Source organism: Hemitrygon akajei, unplaced genomic scaffold (genome assembly GCF_048418815.1).
Source record: "Hemitrygon akajei unplaced genomic scaffold, sHemAka1.3 Scf000047, whole genome shotgun sequence".
Taxonomy (NCBI): domain Eukaryota; kingdom Metazoa; phylum Chordata; class Chondrichthyes; order Myliobatiformes; family Dasyatidae; genus Hemitrygon; species Hemitrygon akajei.
In genome coordinates, this window is record NW_027331933.1 from 2,961,188 (window position 1) to 2,986,506 (window position 25,319).

General features: G+C 41.8%; 2 protein-coding genes across 2 annotated transcripts in view; both read right to left on the reverse strand.

Moving 5' to 3' along the window:
• LOC140720808 (uncharacterized) overlaps positions 1-24,945 on the reverse strand; it is a 290,042-nt gene extending 265,097 nt beyond the window's left edge. The window contains exons 1-2 of the mRNA XM_073035651.1: positions 24,731-24,945; positions 23,376-23,542 (exon numbers count right to left, since the gene is read on the reverse strand). The gene's annotated coding sequence lies outside the window, so the exon portion shown is untranslated. The remainder of the gene's footprint in view (positions 1-23,375; positions 23,543-24,730) is intronic.
• LOC140720841 (uncharacterized) lies at positions 2,139-4,263 on the reverse strand. Its single transcript, XM_073035689.1, has one exon. It carries the CDS (start codon positions 4,041-4,043, stop codon positions 2,583-2,585), a length of 1,461 nt encoding a protein of 486 aa, XP_072891790.1. The 5' UTR covers positions 4,044-4,263; the 3' UTR covers positions 2,139-2,582.
• Positions 24,946-25,319: the final 374 nt, after the last annotated feature.

A 25,319-nucleotide genomic window follows, 5' to 3' on the forward strand; every position in this document is an offset into this window, starting at 1 on the left:
AACCTTATGAGTTAAAGCAAACTGTTCTGCTAATCTAGCAGACTCCTGCATAGTGGCAGCATCATTTCCATCTAAATACATCTTTATGTCATCAGGCACGCACTTTTTGAATTCTTCAATTAAAACCAACTCTTTCAAGCTGTTAAAATCATCATTTACATTTTTATATGTGCACCAGCAGGAAATACACACAAATTTCTCATAAGCAAATTCCATATACGTCTGGTTCACAGATTTCTACAAATGTCTAAACTTTTGCCTGTATGCTTCTGGGACCAACTCATAAGCTCTGAGCACAGCCTGTTTCACTAGGTCATAATGTGTGGTGCATGACCAGCTGGTTAAGGTGTTGAACTAGCGATCTGAAGGTCATGATTTCGAGCCTCAGCCAAGGCAGCGTGAGTGTCTTTGAGCAAAGCAGTGAACCACACACTGCTCCTGCACGTTTATAGCCCAGTGGTGCTGATTGGTGCAGTATAAATAATCAGCTGCTTCATCAACTGTCAAAGCAGAATAGGCTTGCTGAGCCTTCCCCTTTGTTATACTTTATGAGACAATTTTCTGTCTGTTTTTCTGCCTCTCTAGCCTCAAACTGCCTCTGCCTTTCCGCAGCCTCCATCTTTAATTTTTCTCACTTGTACTGGAGCTCAAGCTCACTTGTTTACTTTCAGGAAACACCTCCAACTCCTCCACTTTAAACACACTCTCAGAAACATAATGTTCAGCTATTATCCTCTGCATCTGTGCCCTCCTCATTGTCAATTTCACCTTAGCAAGATGTAACCTTTCAGCAATACTCAACAACTCAACCCTTCTGGCGTCCTCTAATACCTCAGAGGTTGGCGCTTCCTGACATCGATCAACAAATTTTCTGCACAGAAATAAATCAAAAGAGATTTCCCCAATGAAATCGATAATTAATCAATCCTCAAATTTGATCATATCCCAGATGCAGGCCCCATTTTGTTATGAACCGTAATGCTTCAGAAACGAACCAGCAGCAATAGACTACTACTGGAGTCTGTTTTTGATGTGAAAACCACAATGCTAATTATATCCACTTATAATATAGTAACTTAGGCAAGTTAAACAACAATTAACAGTGTTATGTGTATGTATGTGTGTAAATATAACTCCCAAACTATTGAGCTCGGGGGAAACAAGACTTGGAGTCTTCAGATGGTAAAGTATGAAAGTTCAGTTCATCCACAAAATAGGTGATGAGAGAGATATTTGTAATTCAGGGTAAATGTCGAGAGAAGACTGTTATGTCAAACAGCAAGGGAGATAAGGCTGAGTACAGAGCTATGGTGGAAATCTTTGTCACATGGTACGAGCAGAATCATCTGCAGCTTAATGTGAAAAAGACTAAGGAGCTGGTGGTGGACCTGAGGAAGGCTAAGGCACCGGTGACCCCTGTTTCCATCCAAGGGGTCAGTGTGGACATGGTGGAAGATTACAAATACCTGGGCATACAAATTGACAATAAACTGGACTGGTCAAAGAACACTCAGGCTGTTTACAAGAAGGGTCAGAGCCGTCTCTATTTCCTGAGGATACTGAGGTCCTTTGACATCTACCAGACGATGCTGAGGATGTTCTACGAGGCTGTGGTGACTAGTGCTATCATGTTTGCTGTTGTGTGCTGGGGCAGCAGGCTGAGGGTAGCAGACACCAACAGAATCAACAAACTCATTTGTTATGCCAGTGATGTTCTGGGGGTGTAACTGCACTCTCTGGCGGTGGTGTCTGAAAAGAGGATGCTGTCCAAGTTGCATGCCATCTTGGACAATGACTCCCATCCGCTCCATAATGTACTGGTTAGGCACAGGAGTACATTCAGCCAGAGACTCATTTCACCGAGATGTAACACTGAGCATCACAGGAAGTCATTCCTGCCTGTGGCCATCAAACTCTTCTAATCTTCCCTCGGAGTGTCAGACACCCTGAGCCAATAGGCTGGTCCTGGACTTATTTACACTTGCAAAGATAAACTTATTATTATTTAATTATTGATGGTTTTATATTGCTATATTTCTACACTATTTTTGGTTGGTGCGGCTGTAACGAAACTCAATTTCCCTCAGGATAAATAAAGTACGTCTGTCCGTCTGTCTGTTCTACAGGTCCCACAGTGTTAAAATGAGAGAACAGTTGCTGTAGATTTTATCCGTCATCTTTACAAATCTACATACGAATTTTCACCGAAAGTGACTTGTCATGAGGGGTATCATCTTCAAATGAATGACCACATCACACCCAGGCAAGGGTTAACACATAAGTGGTCTCCATAGGATATCCCAAATCAGATCCACTCCTATGTGTTAAATGAGGTGACAGCCACACATTCGATGTATGGTGAATCGATAATTAGCCCACCCTTGTGGGCAAAGGAAAGTTCCAAACAGTGACCCTTGGCCACTAGTTCCCTGGTTTCGATTCTTCCATTTTTCATCCGTCTCCATCTGACTCTGAGTGTCTGTGTCCTCAGTTAAAACTAAACAAACTGCGAGCAATGTAAACAAGCTGCAAGTCAGATTGACAGTCCATATCAAACAAAACCTAGGGATTCATAACAATGGTCACTCCCCACTATGAACTGACTTGTGTTCCAGTATTTGGGATGACTGAGTGAATCCTTTCCCACCGACTGAGCAGGTGAACGGCTTCTCCCTAGTGTGAACTTGCTGATGTCTCTGTAGGTTGGATGACCGAGTGAATCTCTTCCCACAGACGGAGCAGGTGAACGGCTTCTCCCCAGTGTGAACTCGCTGATGTACCAGTAAGGTGGATGACTCAGTGAATCCTTTCCCACATTCTGAGCAGGTGAAAGGCCACTTCCCAGTGTGAACTTGCTGGTGTGCCAGTAGTTGAGATGACCGAGTGAATCCCTTCCCACACTCTGAGCAGGTGAATGGCCTCTCTCCAGTGTGAATTCGCTGATGACTATGTAGGTTGGATGAGTGAGCGAATCTCTTCCCACATTCTGAGCAGGTGAACGGCTTCTCCCCAGTGTGAACTGACTGGTGTTCCAGTAGGTGGGATGACTGAGTGAATCCCTTCCCACATTCTGAGCAGGTGAACGGCTTCTCCCCAGTGTGAACTCGCTGATGCTTCTGTAGGGTGGATGAATCAGTGAATCTCTTCCCACATTCTGAGCAGGTGAACGGTTTCTCTCCAGTGTGAACTCGCTGATGTACCAGTAGGGTGGATGACCGAGTGAATCCCTTCCCACAGACTGAGCAGATGAAAAGCTTCTCCCCAGTGTGAACTCGCTGGTGACTCTGTAGGGTGGAAGAGTCAGTGAATCCTTTCCCACACTCTGAGCAGGTGAATGGCCTCTCACCAGTGTGAACTCGATGATGTCTCTGTAGATTGGATGACTGAGTGAATCCCTTCCCACACTCTGAGCAGATGAACAGCTTCTCCCCAGTGTGAACTCGCTGATGTCTCTGTAGGGTGGAAGAGTCAGTGAATCCCATCCCACACTCTGAGCAGGTGAATGGCTTCTCTCCAGTGTGAACTCGCTGATGACTCAGAAGGGTGGATGGATTAGTGAATCTCTTCCCACAGACTGAGCAGGTGAATGGCCGCTCTCCAGTGTGAATTCGATGATGTCTCTGTAGATTGGATGACTGATTGAATCTCTTCCCACATTCTGTGCAGGTGAATGGCTTCTCCCCAGTGTGAACTGACTGGTGTTCCAGTAGGTGGGATGACTGAGTGAATCCCTTCCCACATTCTGAGCAGGTGAACGGCTTCTCCCCAGTGTGAACTCGCTGATGCTTCTGTAGGGTGGAAGAATCAGTGAATCTCTTCCCACATTCTGAACAGGTGAACGGTTTCTCCCCAGTGTGAACTCGCTGATGTACCAGTAGGGTGGATGACCGAGTGAATCCCTTCCCACAGACTGAGCAGATGAACGGCTTCTCCCCAGTGTGAACTCGCTGATGACTTTGCAGGTGGGATGACTGAGTGAATCTCTTCCCACAGACTGAGCAGCTGAACGGCCTCTCTCCAGTGTGAACACGCTGGTGTGCCATTAGGTCAGATGACTGAGTGAATCCTTTCCCAGAAATTCAGCAGATCACCAGCCTTTGCCCACAGTGAACTGACAGGTGTGTCCGCAGGTGGGAAGACTAACTGAATCCTTTCTCACACACAGAACAGGTGAATGGCCTTGCCCAGTGTGAACTTGCTGATGTACCTTCAGTTGTGATAAACGAGTGAATCCATTCCCACTGTCTGAGCAGGTGAATGGCCTTTCTCCTGTGTGAAATGACGGGTTGCCAGTTGGTCAAATGACCGAGTGAATCCCTCCCCACAGTTTGAGCAGCAAGGATGGTCGATTGAACCCCTTGCTCCACTTCTTAAATATCTGGACAGAGACAACCAAACTGGTGTGCCGTGTTTGAACTTCCTGGAGACAAACTCCTTCTTGTTTTTAACCTGTAAAAAGATTTACAAAATCCATCAATGGGTGTAGGACAACATTTCAGATGAGATTACTTGAGTTACCAAGGTTTGATCTGGTATCACACTGTTACAGTGAGATTCTACCCAAGTTGGACACAGAAATCATCTCCTGACTGGGCAGAGTGCTGGTATCTGGAATGACCATCAATTCCCTGATGCTGTTCCTGTTTCTATAAGAATGGGGCATTTCTGCCATCTCCAATTTCTACCTTGGCTGAGTTGGAATCTCTCCATTGGTATTATTCCCTGTTCCTGCTGAGCTGCATGGGTGCCTGGCCCCACAGTAACTGAAACAGTCTCACGCAATTAGTCTTTCTTGATGTGCATCTGGGATTTTCTTTTATGTATTACTAACTTAAAGTGCCACAGTTTTAATGCCATATAAAAAATTCCTGTTGAGGTGAATGGTTGGTCCACACAGCTGTTAAAAAGACAGAGTGAATTTTTGTAATATTTCACATTCTTGTAGAAAATTACAACACAGAAACATGCCCTTTGGGCCATCTAGTCTGTGCTGAACTATTTAATCTTCCCACTCCCATACCCCTACCATGCAGGTACCTACATGAACCTCTGAAATGTTGAAATCGAGCTTGCATGCACCACTTGAGCTGGCTGCTCATTCCACACCCGGATGACTGTCTGTGTGAATGAGTTTCCCTTCATGTTCCTCTTAACATATCACCTTTCACCCTTAACCCATGGCCTCTGGTTGTACTCCCACCCCATCTCAGTGGTAAAAGCCAGCTTGCATTTACACTATCTATGCCCCTCTATCACAATCAAATCTCCCCTCAAACTCCTACAGTCCAAGGAATAAAGTCTTGACCTGTTCAATCTTTCCTTATAACCCAAGTACTCCAGACCTGGCAACATACTTGTGAATTTTCTCTGAACTCCTTCAAAGTCCTTACAGCTTTCCTGTAGGTTGGTGACCAAAACTGCACCCAGTACTCCAAATTAGGCCTCACCAATGTCTTCTACAAGTCAACATAACATCCATCTATTGTTGTCAGTACTTTTGTTCATGAAGGCCATTGGGCTAAAATCTTCCCTTCTGTCTCTATCTAACTGTGATACCACTTTCAGTGAATTAAGGACTTTCTTCTACAACAGGTCCCTTTCTTCTACAACACTCCTCTGTGCCCAACCAGTCACTGTGAAAGACCTCCCTTGGTAGGTCAGACCAAAGTGCAACAACTCACACTTGTCTGCATTAAATTCCTTTTTCCTTTTCTCAAACCATTTTGCCAGCTGGTCCAGGTCGCACTGCAAGTTTAAATGTTTTTTTGGCATTGACTAGATGGGCCAAAGAGCCTGTTTCTTTACTGAGCTTCTCCATGTTTCTATGGCAGAGAAGCTGGCCAAACTTGTTTGGAAGGGAAAGGGTAGGAGTGACAATTGAGCAGCAGTGGCTGGAGTTTCTGGAGCAATTCGGGAGCTGAGTGATTCCACAGAAGTGGAAGCATTAGAAAGACAGGAGGACACAACTGTGGCTAAAATGAGAAGCCAAAGCCAACGTAAATGTCAAAGAGAGGGCAAACAAAAGAACAAAAACTATTCGGAAGCTTTGAGAAACCAAAAGAAGACAACAAAAAAATTCAGATGAACTCAGTGCGTGGAATCATGATTTGTAGTCATTAATGGGTCTTGGTAGCACCCAACAGTCTGAGGCATTTAGAGGAACAAAATATACGAGGCTTCAATTTCTTTTCAAAAGCAAGGTTCCCTGGACCAGTTACCTTCCAACTTTCATTTTGGCAGGCAAATACAAACTCTGCATCCTCAAAAATTCACATCTGAACGCCTCCCACTTACAGGTACTCCTTTGCCAGGAGACAACCTGTCCCAAACCACACTTGTCAGATCCTTTCTGATACCATAAAAAATGACCTTTCTCTAATTTAGAATCTCAACCCGTGGTCCAGACCTCTCTTTTTCCATATTTACTTTGAATCTCATGGCATTATGATCACTAATTTCTGTCACCAGCCCTGATCATTTCCTAACAGTTTATTGCACACTTCTACATTGGGAATTCTACTTATTGATTAAGGGCACATTTGACAAACTCTACCCTATCTAGTCCTTTTATAGTATGGGAGTCTTCGTCAATATATGGAAAGTTAAAATCACTTACTGAATCAACCTTTTTGTTTATTGGCATGGTCTTCAATCTCTCTACAAATTTGTTCCTCTAAATCCTTCAGACTGTTGGGTGTAAACAAGTCCCAATATTGGCCTGTCCTGAGCTCATCTGGCTTTCCTACGATACTTCTTGCATTGTGATATACACAGCTCAGCACATTCATTGCACCAGGCTCAACCATCTAACTGCTGAATCTATCTATGATCTGAACATCTGACTGGTGTCAAGGAAACAAACCCTCCATCATTTTCACAAAAACAAAGGAGCTGATTGTGGACGACAGGAGGAATGGAGACAGGATAACCCCTATTGACATCACTGGATCTGGGGTTAAGAAGGTGAACAGCTTTAAGTTCCTCGGCATAAACATCACCAAGCACCTTACATTGTCTGTACATACCGGCTGTGTTGTGAAAAGAGCACAACAGCACCTCTGTCACTTCAGACAGTTGAAAAAGTTGGGGATGGGGACCAAAATCCTGAGGACTTTCTACAGGGACACATTTGAGAGCATCCTGACTGGCTGCATCACTGCCTGGTATGGGAATTGTACTTCCCTTAATTGCAGGAAACTGCAGAGAGTGTTGCGGACAGCCCAGCACATCCGTAGTGGTGAACTTTCCACTATTCAGTACATTTACACAGACAGGTGTATAAAAAGGGCCCAAAGGATATCAGGGACCAAATTCACCACAACCACAAACTGTTCCTGCTGCTACCATCCAGGAAATGGTACCACAGCAAAAGGAGCAACAGGCTCTGGGACACCATCTTCCACCAGGCCATCAGACTGATTAATTCATGCTGATACAATTGCATTTCGATGTTATATTGACTGTCCTATGTACAAACGATCTGTTATAAATTACCATAAATTACACATTGCACATTTAGATGGAGAGATAACAAAGTTTTCTACTCCTCATGTTTATGAAGTAGGTATCTAATAAAGTCAATTCAATTCAATTCACCCTCTCCATTATCTGTTTGGTCATTCTGGCTCCCATTCCCCTTACAGCTTATTTTAACCACATCACCCGCTCCACCCCTACTAGCACTAGCATGCCTTACCACTTGGATATCAGTCCCCTCTTGTTCTGTTCCCCTAACTAATGAATCCCCTATCACCCCTTTGACTTTTCTCTGTCAGGTAATCCCCTTCACCACCAGTTTCTAAAGTGGTCTACCTTTTGTTGTGTTTGATGGGCACAAGAGTACTCTGCAATGGCTATTTAACCTCATTCCCCTTCCTGACTCTCTCCCGGTTTCCTGTGTACGGCACCTTGGGTGTAACTCACCTCTCTTCATGTCATATCTATCACCCCCTCCAACTCCCGGATGATCTGGAATTCATCCATTTCAGGTTCCAACTCCTTAACGTGCAGGGTGCACATCTTGTAGGTGAGGGCATCAGGGACACTGGAGGTCTTACCATCTTCCCACCAATGTCCCCTGTAATTTGTAATGACCAGTGTGCACATAAATCATGTACTGTGCATTTTTTTTTAACTCAGTGACATGTGCACAGTGAATTTTATACAGAGAGGTAATCGTTTTCACGGCTAGCAAATCACTGTTGATAAGTACTTTGATCTCCCCTGGGTTTGATCGAGTTCATCTGCACTCTCACACAACCTATGTAGCGGGCCTGTAACGGATAATGAAGGATTTTCTCACCAAAGCTTTTGCATATTGTCCATATGTGGTTTGCTTGCTAAACTATGCTTTAAAAAGTCAGATTTGCAAATATTACTCCACTTCTTCCCACTTACAATTTCTCCAGCACCTCTTGCATTGCCAGAATACACACAGGTAACACCAGGTTCTATATTGGGCATAAATATTTCCCCTGAACCCTCCTGACGAATTGAGGGTATATAAAAAAATTCATTTTGAACCTGTGTAACCTCTGGCTAAAAGAATAATTGGGAGTGAATAGGAATTTTGAACTGAAGTGAACTCAGTCTTCAGCGTTTAGCTAAGACAGACTCATTACCAGTTCTCTGTGGCTTGCAGAGAGACACATTGAGAGCTGATAATATTATACATTGTATCCTCGTTTGAGTAAAGGGAGGAGGACTCACTGATAAGGACAGGAATAAACATCTGTTTGTAATTAAGTCAGGGCCTTGCAAAGGGAATAACTGATAAGGACTGGACAGTACATCCATCTATAATTAAAACCATTTAGCAAACTCTGTTATCTAAGTAATTAAGTTTTGCACCAACACACTTAGTGGGCGTGCCAGTTCAAATAACAACTTGCAATATTAATGTATGGGATGTACTATGTATAAATATACGGCTGTAACCCAAGTCATTCGACTTGTCAGAAGGTGGCAGTGCTTACGTGCCTTCCCTTTGACAACTGGGACTCAAACTCCTGCAGGCATTTGAATGCACAATAAACCATGGTGTCGATAAGAAGCTGGTCTCCTGAGTTTTATTCAGATTCAACTTTAACATTTGGCATCACGAACAGGGTCCCAATATAGGGAGTGCCAAGCAGACGGGCTGAGTAAGCAGCTGGACCACTCTGGGGACTGCGGAGACCGAACGGAAGCCCAATGGGTATTTTAAATTTGTCACTCACCGTTAGTTCCTTTGGACATACGGTGCCTCACCCAAGGCTGATCACATACCTTGACAGGATTGGGAAAGAAATTGTTGGGAGATTTGTATAAGGTAGGCAAAATTTTACTAAGTGGCCAGGAGGCAGACATGCCAGGTAAATTCATCATTTAAGCAGGAGGTGCCAGCCGGGTAAATTTATCTCATTGTTAATTGAGCAGGAGGCTTTGAGCCCAATAAATTACTTAGAGACCATCGGTCAATTGCAGTCGATTGATACAAGTGGGCCAGCAGCAGCCCGACACAATTTGTGTGAGAGTTCTCCAGACAAGGAAAAATATTTGTGAATGTTGAGTGCAGTGCTGAATAAGAAATTGGGGAAGAAAATGTGGCCACGGATGGGAGAGGGTGCAGGAGCCTGGGTTATTACCTCATGAGAACAAGCAGTAAATTTGATTTGGAAAAAGAACTGAGGAAAGAAGTGGAAATTGTTGAAAAGGGAATGGAAGGGAAAGGCAGATGTAAAGCGGAACTTTGCTGGCTATGCCACTGGTGGCATAGTGGCTTCAGCGTTGGACTTCGAGGTGAGAGGTCCCGAGTTCGAATCCAGCCGACTCCCTTGCACACTTTCATCTGTGCTGGGTTAGAGCTGGTGAACAAAACAACTCACCCAGCAGAAGGCAATGGCAAACTACTGCTGTAACTTGCCTTGTACATGATTTCCCAACACCACACAGCGGCGTGGAAGGAAATCCTCGGCTAACTGGAAAAAATTCCGGATGTGACATACCTTTAAAGTGGAACAGTATATTATCAGCAAGTTGGAGGAATAATGCATGTGATAAAGGGATAGAGTAGTGGTCACCAACCATTTTAAGCCCAAGATCCCCTACCTTGGCCTTAGTAAAATGCAAGATCGACCCAGATCAATTAGTTACACGCATGCGCACCAGGGCAGAAAAGACCGGAAGTAAAACCCCACAACCTGGAAGTACAAATAATGTATAAACACTGGGGCACCCGCCCTTTTTTTGCACGGCAGACCGGTTTAATATTGACAATATTCTTGTGGACCAGCCGATGGGGGATGGGGAGGGTGGGGGTGTTAAACACGATGGGAATACAGTGATACTCGAAGCAGGTTCCTTATGTCCAGTCTATTCCGTAATTTAGTTTTTGTGGCTCTCGGCACTTAGCTTCTGTCCCGCGCTGCTCACGTTTTCTCCGCTGAAAAAACTCAACACGTTTGCGTTGAAGTGCAGGGTGCTTGGACTCGGGGTACCGAAGCAGTTTTGAGGGCTTCATTGCCTCATTGGACAGCCTCCTGCCCGCCCGCCGCCAGATGCCTTGGCTTGGTTTCTGTGGTCGTGGGTCGGGTGACAGGACAATCTCAGGGCCGGAGGTCCCTGTGCCGGGGCCGCGGCGGTCACAGTCCGGAGAGAGTGACCAACCGAGCAAGGAGTGTGACAGGGCACGAGCCCGCCCCCTCTTGTAGGATCTATCAGCCGACAAAAGTTTGTTTCAGTAGATCACAGCACGGTAGCTGCTCTGATACCTATGAAACGCTGAGCCCGAATTAGGTCGTCTGCGAATATTTTAGCACCGGATTCCCCACGAACATTCAGTGTGCTAAACCGGTTTAGAGGCAGCACTCCAGGCCAGTAGTGACAGCACTTCCCACCGGCCGCCCGAGGCCAACTGGTGATCTCTGGCATGAGGGTGTCACTGCGGTTAGGCGACTGATGACCTCGCGTGCACTCAAGTTCAACAGTGGGCTGACAGGGAATGAGGAAAGGTGCAGCTGACTCATGTTGTTTCCTCGTGGCCCAGTGGTTGGGGACACTGTGTAGTTACACGCATGAAGAAAGAAGGGAACTAAAGCCCCACAATCCGGAAACAATCTCTCAACAGTATTTGCGTATTTATTTTTCTTTTTTTTTGGGATCTACTGGGAAAGTCTCAAAGGTAGACTAGTCGATCGCAATCAACAGGTTGGCGACCACTAGGATAGAGGTAAGTACTGCAGAAGGAACACCAAAGGTTGGGAGACGTTAAAAACAGAGCATGAATGGATGGATGGGCGCCGAAAATGACAGCAGGAAAAACAACGTAAGCAAACCAAGGCCGGTCTACATAGGAGAAGGGCAGGAATGTCAGTCTAAAGTTAGGACTGATAGGGAAACACGGGATCCCGAACCCATGTCTGGCATATCGACCCTGTATGAGTTTTGTGGCCTGCTACAGCACTTTCGCAGGAGACCAAGCCTTTAATGATGGGAATCTGTCCCCCAATTTAATGCCCTACTGCTCCAATGCTTACTAAGTTCGCCAACATCATTAACAAATAATATGGATTGGCCTGACAATGACCAAAATCGAATGCAATGAGCTTTGACATATCATTGGAACAGGGCTTTCGAATGCCAATCAACCCCGAAGGGAACTAATAGTACAGGTGAATGGAGACTGCCTCTGTCTGTCGATGGAGTAGCACTAATTCCGTGCTGCTCTTAGTTTTCTCTCCCGCTCACAGCTTAAATTTTGAATTTCAAATTTTTAATTGCTGATTCTTGAAGGGGAGTGATATGTCTATGTCTACGAGAAGTGGGAAGAATCTGCATGAACCTACTGACAAAGGTAATGAAAAAGACGCCGAAGGAAAGATCTGATGAAATGCCATCATGGGCTGAAGATATCGTTCGGACACTGAAATCAATTCAAGATCAGAATAAGGCAATTAAAGATCAACTGGAAAAGAATATAATGAAATGAACTTAATTCTGGGAAAACTTAAAGATATGGAAACTCAAGTTACTAATCATGACGAGGAATTGAAGTCAACTAAGCAAAAACTGCCTGAAACTACAACCCGTTTGGAAAAATATCGTTAATAAGATTATTGATTTGCAAACTAAGTCTCACAGAAACAACATACGAATCATTGGATTGCAGTAAGGAGCTGAAAATGGAGACTTAATGGTTTCTTTGGTAAGCTCTTTCATGATCTATTTCTGACTATTTCATCACAGCTACCTGCTATTGAAAGAGCACACAGGCTGTCCACTTCGAAATTTAAAGACTCAACCAGACCAAGATTTATTTTGGCTTGTTTTCATCACTTTAAAATTAAAGATCAAATAATGCGACAGGCAAGAAAACAGAGTTTTCAGATTCAATGAGTCTGAGCTCCGTTTTTATGAAGATTATCCAAAAGAAGTAATGGAACAAAGAGCAAGATTTGCTTTGGTAATGAAACAAGCATATGATAAGAAAAGATTTCCCTCTTTGAGTTAATCGACAAGAATGAAAGATGTTCCTCCTAATTCTTCCCCATGTACTTTCTTTGACCCAAAAGTCGAGCTGGATTTTGTCCAGGCTATACCTGTCACCGCCACTGACGTTACTACTGAATAAACTATGAAAAGCTGTTTGATTATCTGTATATTACTCACACTACAAAAAGAAAATATATGAAGGCTATTTGGATATTTCATTGACAGATTAATAAAAGAAGAAAAGAAAACCTGCTCATCATTACATCCTATTGGATTTTTTTTTGGAAAGAAGATTTACGGATCAAGTTTGACTGTTTAAATGGTTAATTACATATTTGACTGAGAAAAGAGGATAAAAGGATTTGTTCCTTTTATCTAATATTTGGTTTGATTTTTTTGTTGTTTCTTAAATTACTAACTGGTAGGTTTTTTTTCTACCAACAGGGTTTCTTTTTATATATTTATCTGGGAGGGTTAAGTTACTATGATTTTACTAATTAATATTTCCATCAATTTAGTTCAGTTAAGTATACTATTAACTTTTTTTAATCTGCTTTATTATAGCGCCCTATAACTGAATTTAAAGTTTTCTTAGGGATTTAAAGCTAAACTTAAGATGGGGCTGGTTTTTCTCTCTAAGAGATTATATTATTTTGGTTCTTTTTCTGTTTAACACATGATAGAATGTAAACACTCCTTTGTTGAGACTTTACTGTCTTTCTTGCAAGGTCATTTTATTTATTTTATGTACTGGCTGGGGGGAGGCAGAGACGAGAGGCAGAGTGGCCCATGTTTTCGCATCTATCTTAGTTCACTTGCCTTTTTTTCAGGCTTTTGGGAGGGTGGGTGGGTGGGTTTAGAGTTAGGAGTTTTTTTCCCATTGGGTGGTTCTGGAGCATGTGTGTTTTCTATATGGCTTTATTCTTCATCACTGCCATCTTTGATAATCCCATATTGGTATGTGTTCTGCGCATGTATAAAGTAAATAAGAATAAAATTATAGTATGGCAGTTAAATGGATTAATGTAATAATTTGGAATATACGTGGTTGGAATTATCCTATTAAACAAAAAAGACTTAAAATTATTAATCGATTCCAATCTGATACAATTTTTGCTCAGGAGACGCATATCAAGGCAGGAGATCAAAATAGATTTTTTCGCTGGTGGAATGGAAAACAACTCCATGCTACTTCTCAGAGCAAAACTAAGCGAGTGTCTATCTTTATTAAATCTAATATATTTACTCAAGAGTATATTGAGTCAGATTCTAATGGTAGATTTTTAATTGTTAAAGGAGTGATTTGTAATAGAAAGGTTGTTCTGGTTAATTTGTATGGTCCTAATTTAGATGATCCTGCTTTTTAAAAAAAAATATTTGCTTTACTGCCGGATTTAAATGAGTATATGTTGTTAATGGGTGGGGATTTTAACTGTTGCTTAAATCCTATGATTGATAAGAGCTCAACTAATCATCGACTTCCAAATCATTTTGCGTCAGTTATTAACTCTTTTTTGACCAATTTTGGGTTGATTGAATTATGGAGGCATTTACACCCTGATAACAGAGAATATTCTTTTTTTTCCATGTTTATAAAATATATTCAAGGATTGATTATATTATAGTTGATCCTTGTCTTTTGCCTAATGTTAAAAACTGTGAATATGACGCTATTGCTATACCTGATCATGCGCCTTTGAGTTTGTCCTTTGAATTTGACGATGACATTTTTGGCCATCCACCATGGCACATGTCTCAGACTTTATTGCAAAGCTCTGACTTTATCAGTTTTATCAAAAGCCAGATAAAAGAAGTTTTTACTTTTTAATGATATAGGAGGTATGTCTAAATTAATTATATTGGATACATTCAAAGCATTTTTATGTGGTCAGATTATTTCTTATTCAACTAAACTTAAAAAACAGACTAAAGCAAAATTAGATAAAATTTCAAAACAAATTAAAGATTTAGATAATATCTATGTGACTTCCCCTAATATTGACATTTTAAAAAAGGGTGGAACTTAAATCATAATATAACCTATTATTAACTCATTCAATTGAAGGTTATCTACTTAAGATAAAGACCCAATTTTATATGTTTGGAGATAAAAATAATAAACTACTTGCATCTCAATTAAAATCAGCTGGAGCCAAGATGCAAATTTTGAAAATTCGTAGAAAAGATGGTACCCTGGCTCGGGATTATGAAGAAATTAATAAGATTTTTCAAGACTTTTGTACTGAACTTTATAAATCTCAATGTCCAGTGGACTCTTCTGAAATGACTGTTGTTGTTTTTTTTTTTTTTTTACGAACGATTGCTTTTCCTAAAATTTCTGTTGAGGATCAAAAAATTCTGGATGCCTAAATTACTGAATCCAAAATTCATAAAGCTATTTTCTCAATGTAATCTGGTAAGGCCCCAGGACATGCTGGTTATCCTGTTGAATTTTACAAAAAATTTGGAAAATTGCTTTCTCCATATATGTTGGAGATGTTTAAAGAATCTTTTGTGAAAAGTGATTTACCCTCTACTTTTTATGAAGCTTCTATTTCTTTAATTCTCAAAAATGATAAAGATCCTTTTGATTTTGCCTCATACAGACCTATTTCATTATTGAATGTTGAAGCTAAGATTCACTTAAAGATGATGGCCAATCCGTTGGAGAGTATTTTGGGTAAAATCATTTTTAAAGATCAAACAGGCTTTATAAAGGGTCATTTTTCTTTCTCAAATGTTCGGAGATTATTTAACATTATATATTCACCTTCTTCTAAAACTCCACAGTGTCTTATATCTTTGGATGCTGCAAAAGCATTTGATTGAATCGAATGGAAATATTTATTTAATACTTTAGAAAAATTTTGTTTTTGTATTAATTTTAATAATTGGATTAAAATGATATATAAAGCTCCTATTGCTACTGTTGTCACTAATAACTGTAGGTCTCCTTTTTTCAGCTATCACGGGGGACAAGCCAAAGTTGCCCATTAAGTCCTTTGTTATGTAACTTAAGATTAGAGCCCCTTGCTATTGCTCTTTGTGAAGCCGAAAATATTCATGGGATTTTTGTGAATGAGATCATGCACAAGATCCCTCTTTACACTGATGATTTATTGATATATATATATATCCAAGCCTGAATAATCTATTCCTGCTTTGCTAAAATTATATGACAAATTTGGAGACCTTTCAGGATATAAAATAAATTTTAGTAAAAGTGAATTACTTCCTTTAAATGAATCTGTCTCTATATATGATAATATTCCTTTTAATGTTATGGATTCTTTTAGATATTTAGGTGATATAATTACTAAAAAATATCAGGATCTTTATAAAGCCAATTTTCCTCCTTTAGTGGACTTTTTAAGATTTGTTTTTACAAGAGTGTTTAATGTCTTTTTCACAGTTAATGGACAAATATGATATCTCTAATACACATTTTTCAAATATTTACAGGTTGGGAATTTTTTACGTGATTTTTTACCAATTTACCCCTCAGCCTGCTCTTTAAATTTGGCTTATGCTATTTTTCAGATTAAACCTTTTCAAAAACAATTCATAGCAATCCTTTATAAACAGTTAATGAATGCTCGCATGTCACCTAATGATAGGGTTCAACGCACCTGGGAAGTACAACTTCAACATTCACTTTCAGATGATCAGTGGAGTAAACTTTATTATTTAGTCAATAATTCAGCTATCTGCACACACCATATCTAAATTCAGTTTAAGATAGTACACAGGGCCCATATGTCCAAAGATAAATTGGTGCATATTTTTTCGAATATAAGCCCTATTTGTGACAGATGTAATGCAGAAGTGGCTACTCTAACTCATATGTTTTGGTCATGTGTAAGTTTAAACAATTTTTGGAGGGATGTGTTTGGAATATTATCTAAAGTTATAGATGTGGATGTTCAACCTAATCCACTTACAGCAATTTTTGGGATTATTCCAGAAGAAGCAAGCAAAGTGTCTGCTTCCGCCCAACAAAATTTTTATATTTATTTCAGAATATTCCTGTTTTTGTTTACTAAGAAGTTATTTGATCGGATTGATTCTATTATTCTATCATTTATTTGGGATAATAAAAGACCAAGAATTGGTAAATATCATTTGCAAAAGTTGAAAAAGGATGGTGGTCTCACTTCGCCTAATCTATGAATGTATTATTGGGCTGGTAACGCGGTGTATGTCCTTCTGGTTATATTGGGTTGATAAGAATGAACAGCCAATCTGGGTAGACCAGGAACTGAGAGCTGTGAAACAGTTTTATTTAAATTCGTTATTAGGAGTTACTCTACCTATACAATTAGCTAAAGTTCCTAATTTAAACCTATATCCTGTGGTTAAGCACTCTTTACAAATTTGGACCCAGTTCCGCAATTTTTTTTTAATCGTAAAAAAGTTAAACTTTGTAGTATAATTTATCATAATTACTTTTTTAAACCTTCTTGGAGTGTTCCAATTTTTTTTACTTTGGAAAAATAAAGGTACTAATTCTTTTTTGGATTTATTTAAAGAAGGCCAATTGATGTCCTTTGAACAATTTGTCGATAAGTATTCTCTCTTATATTCACATTTTTTACAATATCTTCAAGTTAGACATTTTTTACAAAAATATTTAAGTAATTTCCTTACATATTGGAGGCTGATTTGTTAGATACTATTATGAATATGAACTCCTCGTTGAAAGGTTCTATTGGAAGAATTTATAATTTATTATTACAAAGGGATAAGTGTCCTTTACTTAAGATTGGGATTGGGATTTAGATCCCAATCATAGATCCCAATACTTCGGATTGGGAGAAGGAACTCAATTTCCCTTTTATATGGGAGGATTGGACATGGATTCTGAAGCTTGTTAACTCTTTTTCGATCTGTGCTAGTCATTCACTGATTCAATTTAAAATTGTACATTATTACCATTTGACGAAGGAGAGACTTCCGAAAATATTTCCCAATGTTGACAAGTATTGTGATAGATGTAAAAATGAGATAGCCACCCTGACACATATGTTCTGGTCATGTTCTATATTAAAAACAGTTTTGGAAGTCAGTCTTTTCGACAATTTCTAAAGCACTCAGAATCAATTTACAACCTAATACATTGACTATGCTTTTTGGAATAATTCCTCAAAATATCCATGGTATTTCTGTGTCTGACCAACATGTTTGTTATATTGATAGCTAGGAGGGCACCTTGTTGAAATGGAAGGATATATCAGCTCCTACTTTGTCACAATGGTCTCATTGTCTCAAATGTCTCAGGTGATGCTGTGTCTTGGAGAAAATTAGAAGTCGAACCTTTGTACCTTTATTTGATTTTGAGAAGAGATGGGGCTCATCTGCTCGTTATTATCATTTCAGTTAACTGATAGATTTCCTCCACGATCTAAATGTAAATTTTTTTGATATATCTTTTCTTTCTTTTTGGTGGTTTGATGTTTATTTTTAGAAGCTTTTTGTATGACGCTTGGCTCTGGGGTTGTACCTCCAATGGGTTCCTTCTTTTTTCCCCTCACTTTTCTTTTTTTTAAAAATTCACAAAATTTTCAATCCTCAAGATAATTTCCTCTTTTATGAGGCATTGTAAGTGTTGTTACTTCGATGCACTTGTGGTATTTTTGAATAATAATAATAATAAAAAGATATGAAAAGAATATTAAAGGTGAATATGTTCAGTGGGAAGAAGAATGCGAGCGGGCTATATCTGCAGATCAGAAATGGGAACAACAACCTACCAAGGGACAGGTGGGGACAGTTTAGAAATTGACAAGCAAGGATGCTTCCTACCGTGAGTACCACCCCTCAGGAAGAGCCCAGTGTAATATTGACAGTTGCTGCTATTCCAGTTCCGTTTATGATTGATATGGGGGCAACCACAACCACTCTCAATCGGGAAATAGTATCGGAAAAGGGATTGCAGTTATCAGACGCAACATTCACTCTGTCTGGGTTCGAAGGCACAGAACGTACGTATTCACATAACCAGCCACTGGAGGTGGAATTCCACGGGAACCAGTGTGTGGTTTCATTTACAGTCAGCACCCCGCAGTCGGGGGTGTAATCCAGCAGGGAGAGACTTGCTCTGTCTGTTGGAAGTCGAGATTCTCTGTACAGGCAATGGTGTCACCCTGAGACAGGTGAACAACTGATAGATCCCCAATTTCCGACCCCCCCCAGTGGTGGGCACTTAATCTGGACTCCACTGCGTTTGAACCCCTTCTGCCGGTGGTTGACCCCCATGTGACTCTGTGCTGTGACATTATGGGGTGCTCAGCTGAGGAAAGTCAATATTATGCACCCCTCAAGGGACAGAAGTTCCCAGTCATGGTGATTGGAGAGGTTAAAGGAAAAGTGGGCAGTGCATTACTGGTGAATTTCTGGATTTCCTTTGGTGACAGACAGAACTGGTGGTTCCCCGTACCACTGTTAGTGTTTGCCCTGGGTTCAAGCCAAAGAGCCCAGGGTTCATTGCCTACACCTTGCTGAAACAAGCCTCCAGCACTGAGGGAGACTGGCAAGACTTGGCTGCGGGCCAACTCCGATACTGGAAGGAGTCTGAGGTGAAGGCGGGACATTTGGTGAGACACACTTTTAATATTGACCGATCCCAAGATGCTGTACCCCATCTCTGAGCAAATTCAGGCCATGAAGTCGGTCGCGCCAACTGTCCCCCTGTCCGGATCACCATGAAGGAAGGACAGACTCTCCCATCCATTCTGCAATATCCCCCTCTAGCCCGAAGCAATTTTATGAGGATGGAAGCTCTTTTGTGGATCCAGTAGGGAAACAATATTCTGGCTATGCGATAGTGACAGAAAGTGAAATTGTTCAGCAAGCTTCTTTTGAAGCAGCTGTCTCTGCCCAGAAGGCTGAGCTGTTTGCTCTGACTCGTGCCTGTATCCCAGCAACAGACTGAAGTGCAAACCTTTACACAGACTCCCGTTACGCATTTGGAATTGTACATGACTAGGGGGCTCTCTGGGAACACGGGGATTCCTGACTTCCTCTGGCCACCCCATTAGTAATGTCACCTTTGTAAAGAACTTACTCACCACTCTACAGCTACCTGGAGTTCTGGCTGTTATTAAATGTGCTGCCACACACGCATGTCCAACTGCGTCACTAAACACAATGCTCTAGCAGATCAGACAGTGAAAAGTGCGGCACAATCCTCAGTAGTTGTAGCCTCCTCGGGTTCCCGTCAAGCAACCCTCCATGACTAAAGCAGAACGGGTTTGCCGGACATGTGGGAGGTACGTAATTTTCAGGGGGACACCTCTGAGGAGGAGCACAAACTGTGGTCCCTGATGGGGTGCCAGAAATACCCTGAACTAGGTTTTTGGATCACCCCAGTGGGACAGGTTTGTGTTCCTACACAGTTTTTACGAATATTGGTCGATTATATACATAATTGTACACACCTGGGAAAGGAGGGAATGGTTGGTAACCTGTACCCTGCACACCGGGTATGACTCCCTTGACAGGTGGATCCTTTTCTGTGTCTACAAGTTGATTTTATTGAATTACCTAGAGTACATTGCTATAGATACTGCTTAGTTATTATAGATGTATTTAGTAGATGGATTGAAGCTATTCCAACTACCATTAATACTGCTATGACTGTTGTGAAGGTATTGTTATGGGATATAATTCCCAGGTACGGCCTGCCAGAGATGCTGAGCTCTGACAATGGCCACACTTTGTGGTGAAAGTAAACAAAGGGGTATGTAACGAACTAGCTATCCAGCAACAATTCCACAGTGTACACCACCCATGGGCCACTGGCAGAGTGGAAAGAGCCAATGGCACTCTGAAGAATAAACTGGCCAGACCAGCAGCAGAGACTGGACTCACTTGGTTGAAGGTCCTACCGTTAGCCCTATTCCACGAAGGTTACCCCATAGGGGAAAGCGGGGTTGTCACCAATTTACAACATTTATGGATGGCCCATGAGAATATCCTGGGGACCAAGACCTTGTGCACCATTGCTCCCAGAAAGCCTACCAGCAAAATTAGATATTGGAAGAGATGGGGAAATAAATATGCCAACTAACCAAAATTTTCCAAGCATTACATTCATAGGTATGACAGGCTTACAAGGAAGAGAACTACCCCGCAGAGAGGAGTGACTATCCCACCATTGAACCTAGGAATTTATCCTGATCAGGAACTGGGATCGAGGGAAACTCAGACCTCGGTGGAGAGGACCATATCAAGTGTTACTGACCACTCCGACAGCTGTGAAACTTAAAGGGCAATCTCGGTGGATACATCGAACAGACTACAAACGTGTTACTGAGTAGAAGGACTCTCTCGGACTAAAGGAAATTGTATTGGTTGATAGTGGAGAGTGATAAACCTCTAGGTTTCTTGCCGTGGACTGTCATTTTAAGAGATAGTGCCTGAGTGATGTCAGCCACCAGCTTTCTCAGCTCCTGTTTGAATCTTACAAAGAGAGAGAGAGAGGGCTGGAACTATTTGACCATGCAGCGTGTTTACACTTGCTGGCAGCTTGTGCTCACATAGCTCAAAGTTTGTTTTGTTTAATCAAGGACACACAGTCAGCCGGAGAGAAAGAAAGAAGATGGAAGGTTCGAATCAAAGGACCTAGTGGCCAAAGGTCACTGTTTGGACTCTCCTATGCCCACAAGGGTGGGTTAATTATTGATCCATTGTATACCGAATGTGTGATTGTTGCTTTGTTTGATCCACTGGAGTGGATCTGTTGGTTTGGGAGTGTCCTGTGATGACCACTTGTGCTAACCCTTGCCTGGGGGTGGTAATTCACTTGAAGAGGTACCCCTTGACCAATCACTGTTGGCGATAATTCGTATAATGCAAATAGGGATTTTGTTGGAGTATCTCGTGGCTACCACATTTGTTAACCCTTAGCTGGATTCGGGTGTGTTATATGGTAAACACTTGTGAGAAGGGATACTCTGTGGAAATCACTGTCAGTAATACTTTGTGTGTTGGGTCTGGATTGGGAGTACCCTGCGGAATAAACCTGTGTGTTAACCCTTGCCTGGGTAGTAGTTCCTTCTGAAGACAGTACTCCTGTGATAAGCTGCTTCTGGTGATAATTCGTATGTGGATTTAGAACAACGACGGATAAGACCTACGGCGACTGTTATCCTGTTTTACCACTGTGGAATTTGTGGAATTTAATGTAATTGCCTTCTCTCGACATTCATCTTGGATTACAAATATCTCTCTCTCGTCATTGATTCCGTGGATGAACTTAACTTTCATGCTTCACCATCTCAAGACTTTGAGCTTGGTATTCCCTGAGCTCAGTGGTTTGGGAGTTATATTTACACATATTTACTCATAACACCTTTAACTTTAGATTATTTTGCTTAAGTTGTTATACAAGTAGATACTAATAAGGACAGCACTTTTAACATCAAAACTAGACTCCAGGTGTGGTCTATTGCTGCTGGTTCATTTAAACCGTTACAGGTGCGTAACAGTGGTGTCTGTGTTTATGTCTTTGAGAGGGCTCACCCCAGCAACCAGTTAAGATTTTTCTGTCTCTGTCACACTTATGCCAAATGGGTAGAACTAGGGGCCCTGGCAGACACAGTGTTTTGACAGATGTATCTCAGGCCCCCACCAAACGGAACTTCCTACACTGGGAAACATGCATCGTGGCCATACTTGCAGGTGCCCAGCAGCCGAGAGGAACAACTGAGACTGAGCGATCTTTGATGATAGTTTTTCTCTCCTATGGAGTAGCCGGGAATTCATGAGAGAGAATCAATTTGGCTACAGCACTTGAGGAGCTGGCCACAACACTGCAGGGGCCCTGACAGAGGTATCCACTGAAATGATTGCAATCTGGCAAACAGACGTATAGAATCTTACGGCTTTAGATTTTATCCTAGCTGAGAAGGGGGAACCTGTGCTATTATTGACACAGAATGCTACACCTATATGCCTGATGAGTCTAATAACATTACATCCCTCTCCGAGCACACTGCCTAGGAGATTGACAGCATCAAGAAAGTAGGGCAGGATTTACACAGGTTCACGGAAGGGTCGAAATGGTGATCTTCAAAGGCCTGTTTGGTAATATGTGGGGCATGATATTGCATTATGTCCTAATAGTTGTACATATCATTGTTATAGTTACTGTTGTATGCCATTTTTACCCACTGAGAAGTCAAAGCTGTACTCGGTTGCTTTCTCTTTAAAAAATTACTGTTTTGTTGCTCATGTAATGATCAAAAAGCAGGGAATGATGAAGTATGGTTTAACACTTCGTTAAAAAATAGCAGCCTGATTTTCTGAAAGAAACTGCTGATGATCAACAGATGTACTAAGCCATGCTGAGCCATATTTCTTCTTGAGGGTAGCTAGCTAGGGTTTCAGGATGCTCATTGTCTTGTGTGTTCATGCATACAGATAGGACAGCTTCAGTCTGTTCTCTGTGTGTAAGCCATTATGACTATTTTGTAATTTGTCTTTAGGGTCTGTCATGTAGTAAATAACTTTGGTTCCAGCCTGCCTTGTGTGGGGAGTATCTGGACGGATATATCTGCGGTGAAGGGGAATTGTTAGTCAGTTAGTGGATTGGGCGGGAACAGTCATTGACTGTTCCTGTTTGAGTGACTAACTGAGTAAGCCCCAGATACTTGGAATAAAGAGTTTGTACTATACGGTCTCTGAGTGACTCTCTCTGGATTCGATTTCCACAGAATGGGAGTGGTTTTAAAGGGCTGGGCTGCTGGAAGCACATTACCAGACCTGGAGTGATTGCAACTGGGTCTGACAGAGGCATAACTGGTTCTTCTGGGCACATTCAGTCTCACTCCAACTGTTTCCTACCTTCCCTTGTACAGGTATGTAATGTCTAAAGGACCAGTGTTTGAGTAAATGAGACTCACCAAACTTTCTCCTGACTGAATCACTGGAATCTCCGAGTCAGATGGGTTCTCTCCAGTTGATGCTCTCAGTCCTTGGGCTGGTTCACTTGTTGCTGTTCCCTCATCTTCAGTCGTGGTTTGCTTCCAGTTGGGTTTTTCTTCCAATAAATCTCTCACCGCAGGTCTAACTTTAACATGAAAGATAATGAAGCACATTAACAATAAAAAGGAGAACCAAACATTTCTGCTTAATGTTACTAAGAACAAAACTCACTGAAATTTAAACGTTGAAGGCAGATATAATGATCTCAGTGAACAATCTTTTATTGTCCCTCACATGACACAAAAGAATATGGGATAAGAAGGAGCCATCATTCAGTCATGGTAAGACATAAGAAACAGAATTAGGTGATTCGATCCATCTGGTCTGCCCACCATTCAACCATGGCTGATTTTTATTCCAACACCATATTCCTGCCTTCCTCCTGTAACCCTGAATCTACTTAGCAATCTTGAATATATTAATCTCTGTCATAAATATACCCAAATGGCAGCCTCAACCACACTCTGTGGTAACAAATTCCACACTTCGGACACCTTTTGGCAAAAAAAATTCTCAACTGAATTTTAACGGGAAGCATCTTTATTCTGAGATTGTGCTGTCAGATCACAGACTCTGTCTAATGGAAACATCCTCTCCATGTCCACTGTATCCAGGCTTTTCAGCATTCGGTAGGTTTACTTAACCACCCCCACCCCCACCGTCCCTCTGAACTCCATTGAGCACAGGTCCAGAACCATCAAATGCTCCTCATACATAAAGCCGATCACTCCTGAGATTATTCATGTGAACCTCGTTAGCAACAACTGCACTGAACACATTTCCAGCAATAACAGACAAACTGGTACCAGGATAATTGACAGGGAAAAGTTGTGCTTTCTTTACTGTTCTACTATCACAGATCGAGTCATTTCCATTTCCAAGTTAAATGTAATAAAAAGAAAATGGAATTACCAGAAACACTCAGCAGGTAAGGAACAGCTGCGGGGAGGGGAACAAACTTTACAATTCAGGTTAATGACGTTTCGTCAGAATGACTTCAAACATTTAGTTGTTAGTGCAACTTGAGATTCTGCCTGATTTCCACCGAGTGACAGACTGGTGACAGTGAGGGGTGGGGGAATTTCCAAACACAGCTTGAACACCAGACTCACGGGTCTATTCCTACTGTTGTAAACACGGAAAAGCCGGTCCGGAGACGTCAGAACACACCACAGCTACTGAATTAATGATACATACTACTGTATAAAAGATTCAAAAATGACAAAGTTAGAAGAAACAACAAGAACTTTGCCAGATATACTTTGACCCTCACCAATTTTTTATCAACACACCATAGGAAGTTTCCCATCCGGACACTTCACGCTTTGCATGGTAACTGCTCTGCCCGTGACTGCGAGGAACTGCACAGTCCTTTGGATCCAGATCAGCACATCCCAGTCCTCGGTAAAGCAGGCAGTGAAATCAAACCTGGGACGTTCTCCTTTCTCACCCACCCCACTCCGGGAGAAGACACAACAGCCATAAAGCTCCAGGACAAATGTGAGGAGCCTCAGGAAACGGGGAGAGTTCGGGGAAGTTAATGGGACTCAGCGGCCAACATCACACCACGTGATCTTGTGTCACAAAGCGGAGGGCGGGGCGAATCTGCGGCACACAGCCTCACGTGACCTGTCGGCGGGACTTCCATTTCAATTCTGTGGAAACAGACAGCCTGGGCTCCTGGTTTGGATCGTTCAATGCAGATTAAGTGAAGGGGACACATTTCTGACGAGCCCAGATAACTGGAAAATAAATGAGTAACTGGCCCTCAGTTCGGGGCTCACGGCCAACATCGGATCTCCCCGCTCGGGATCGGCCTCAATACTCACCGAGGGAAAGTGATACCTTCGGCTCGCAGACAG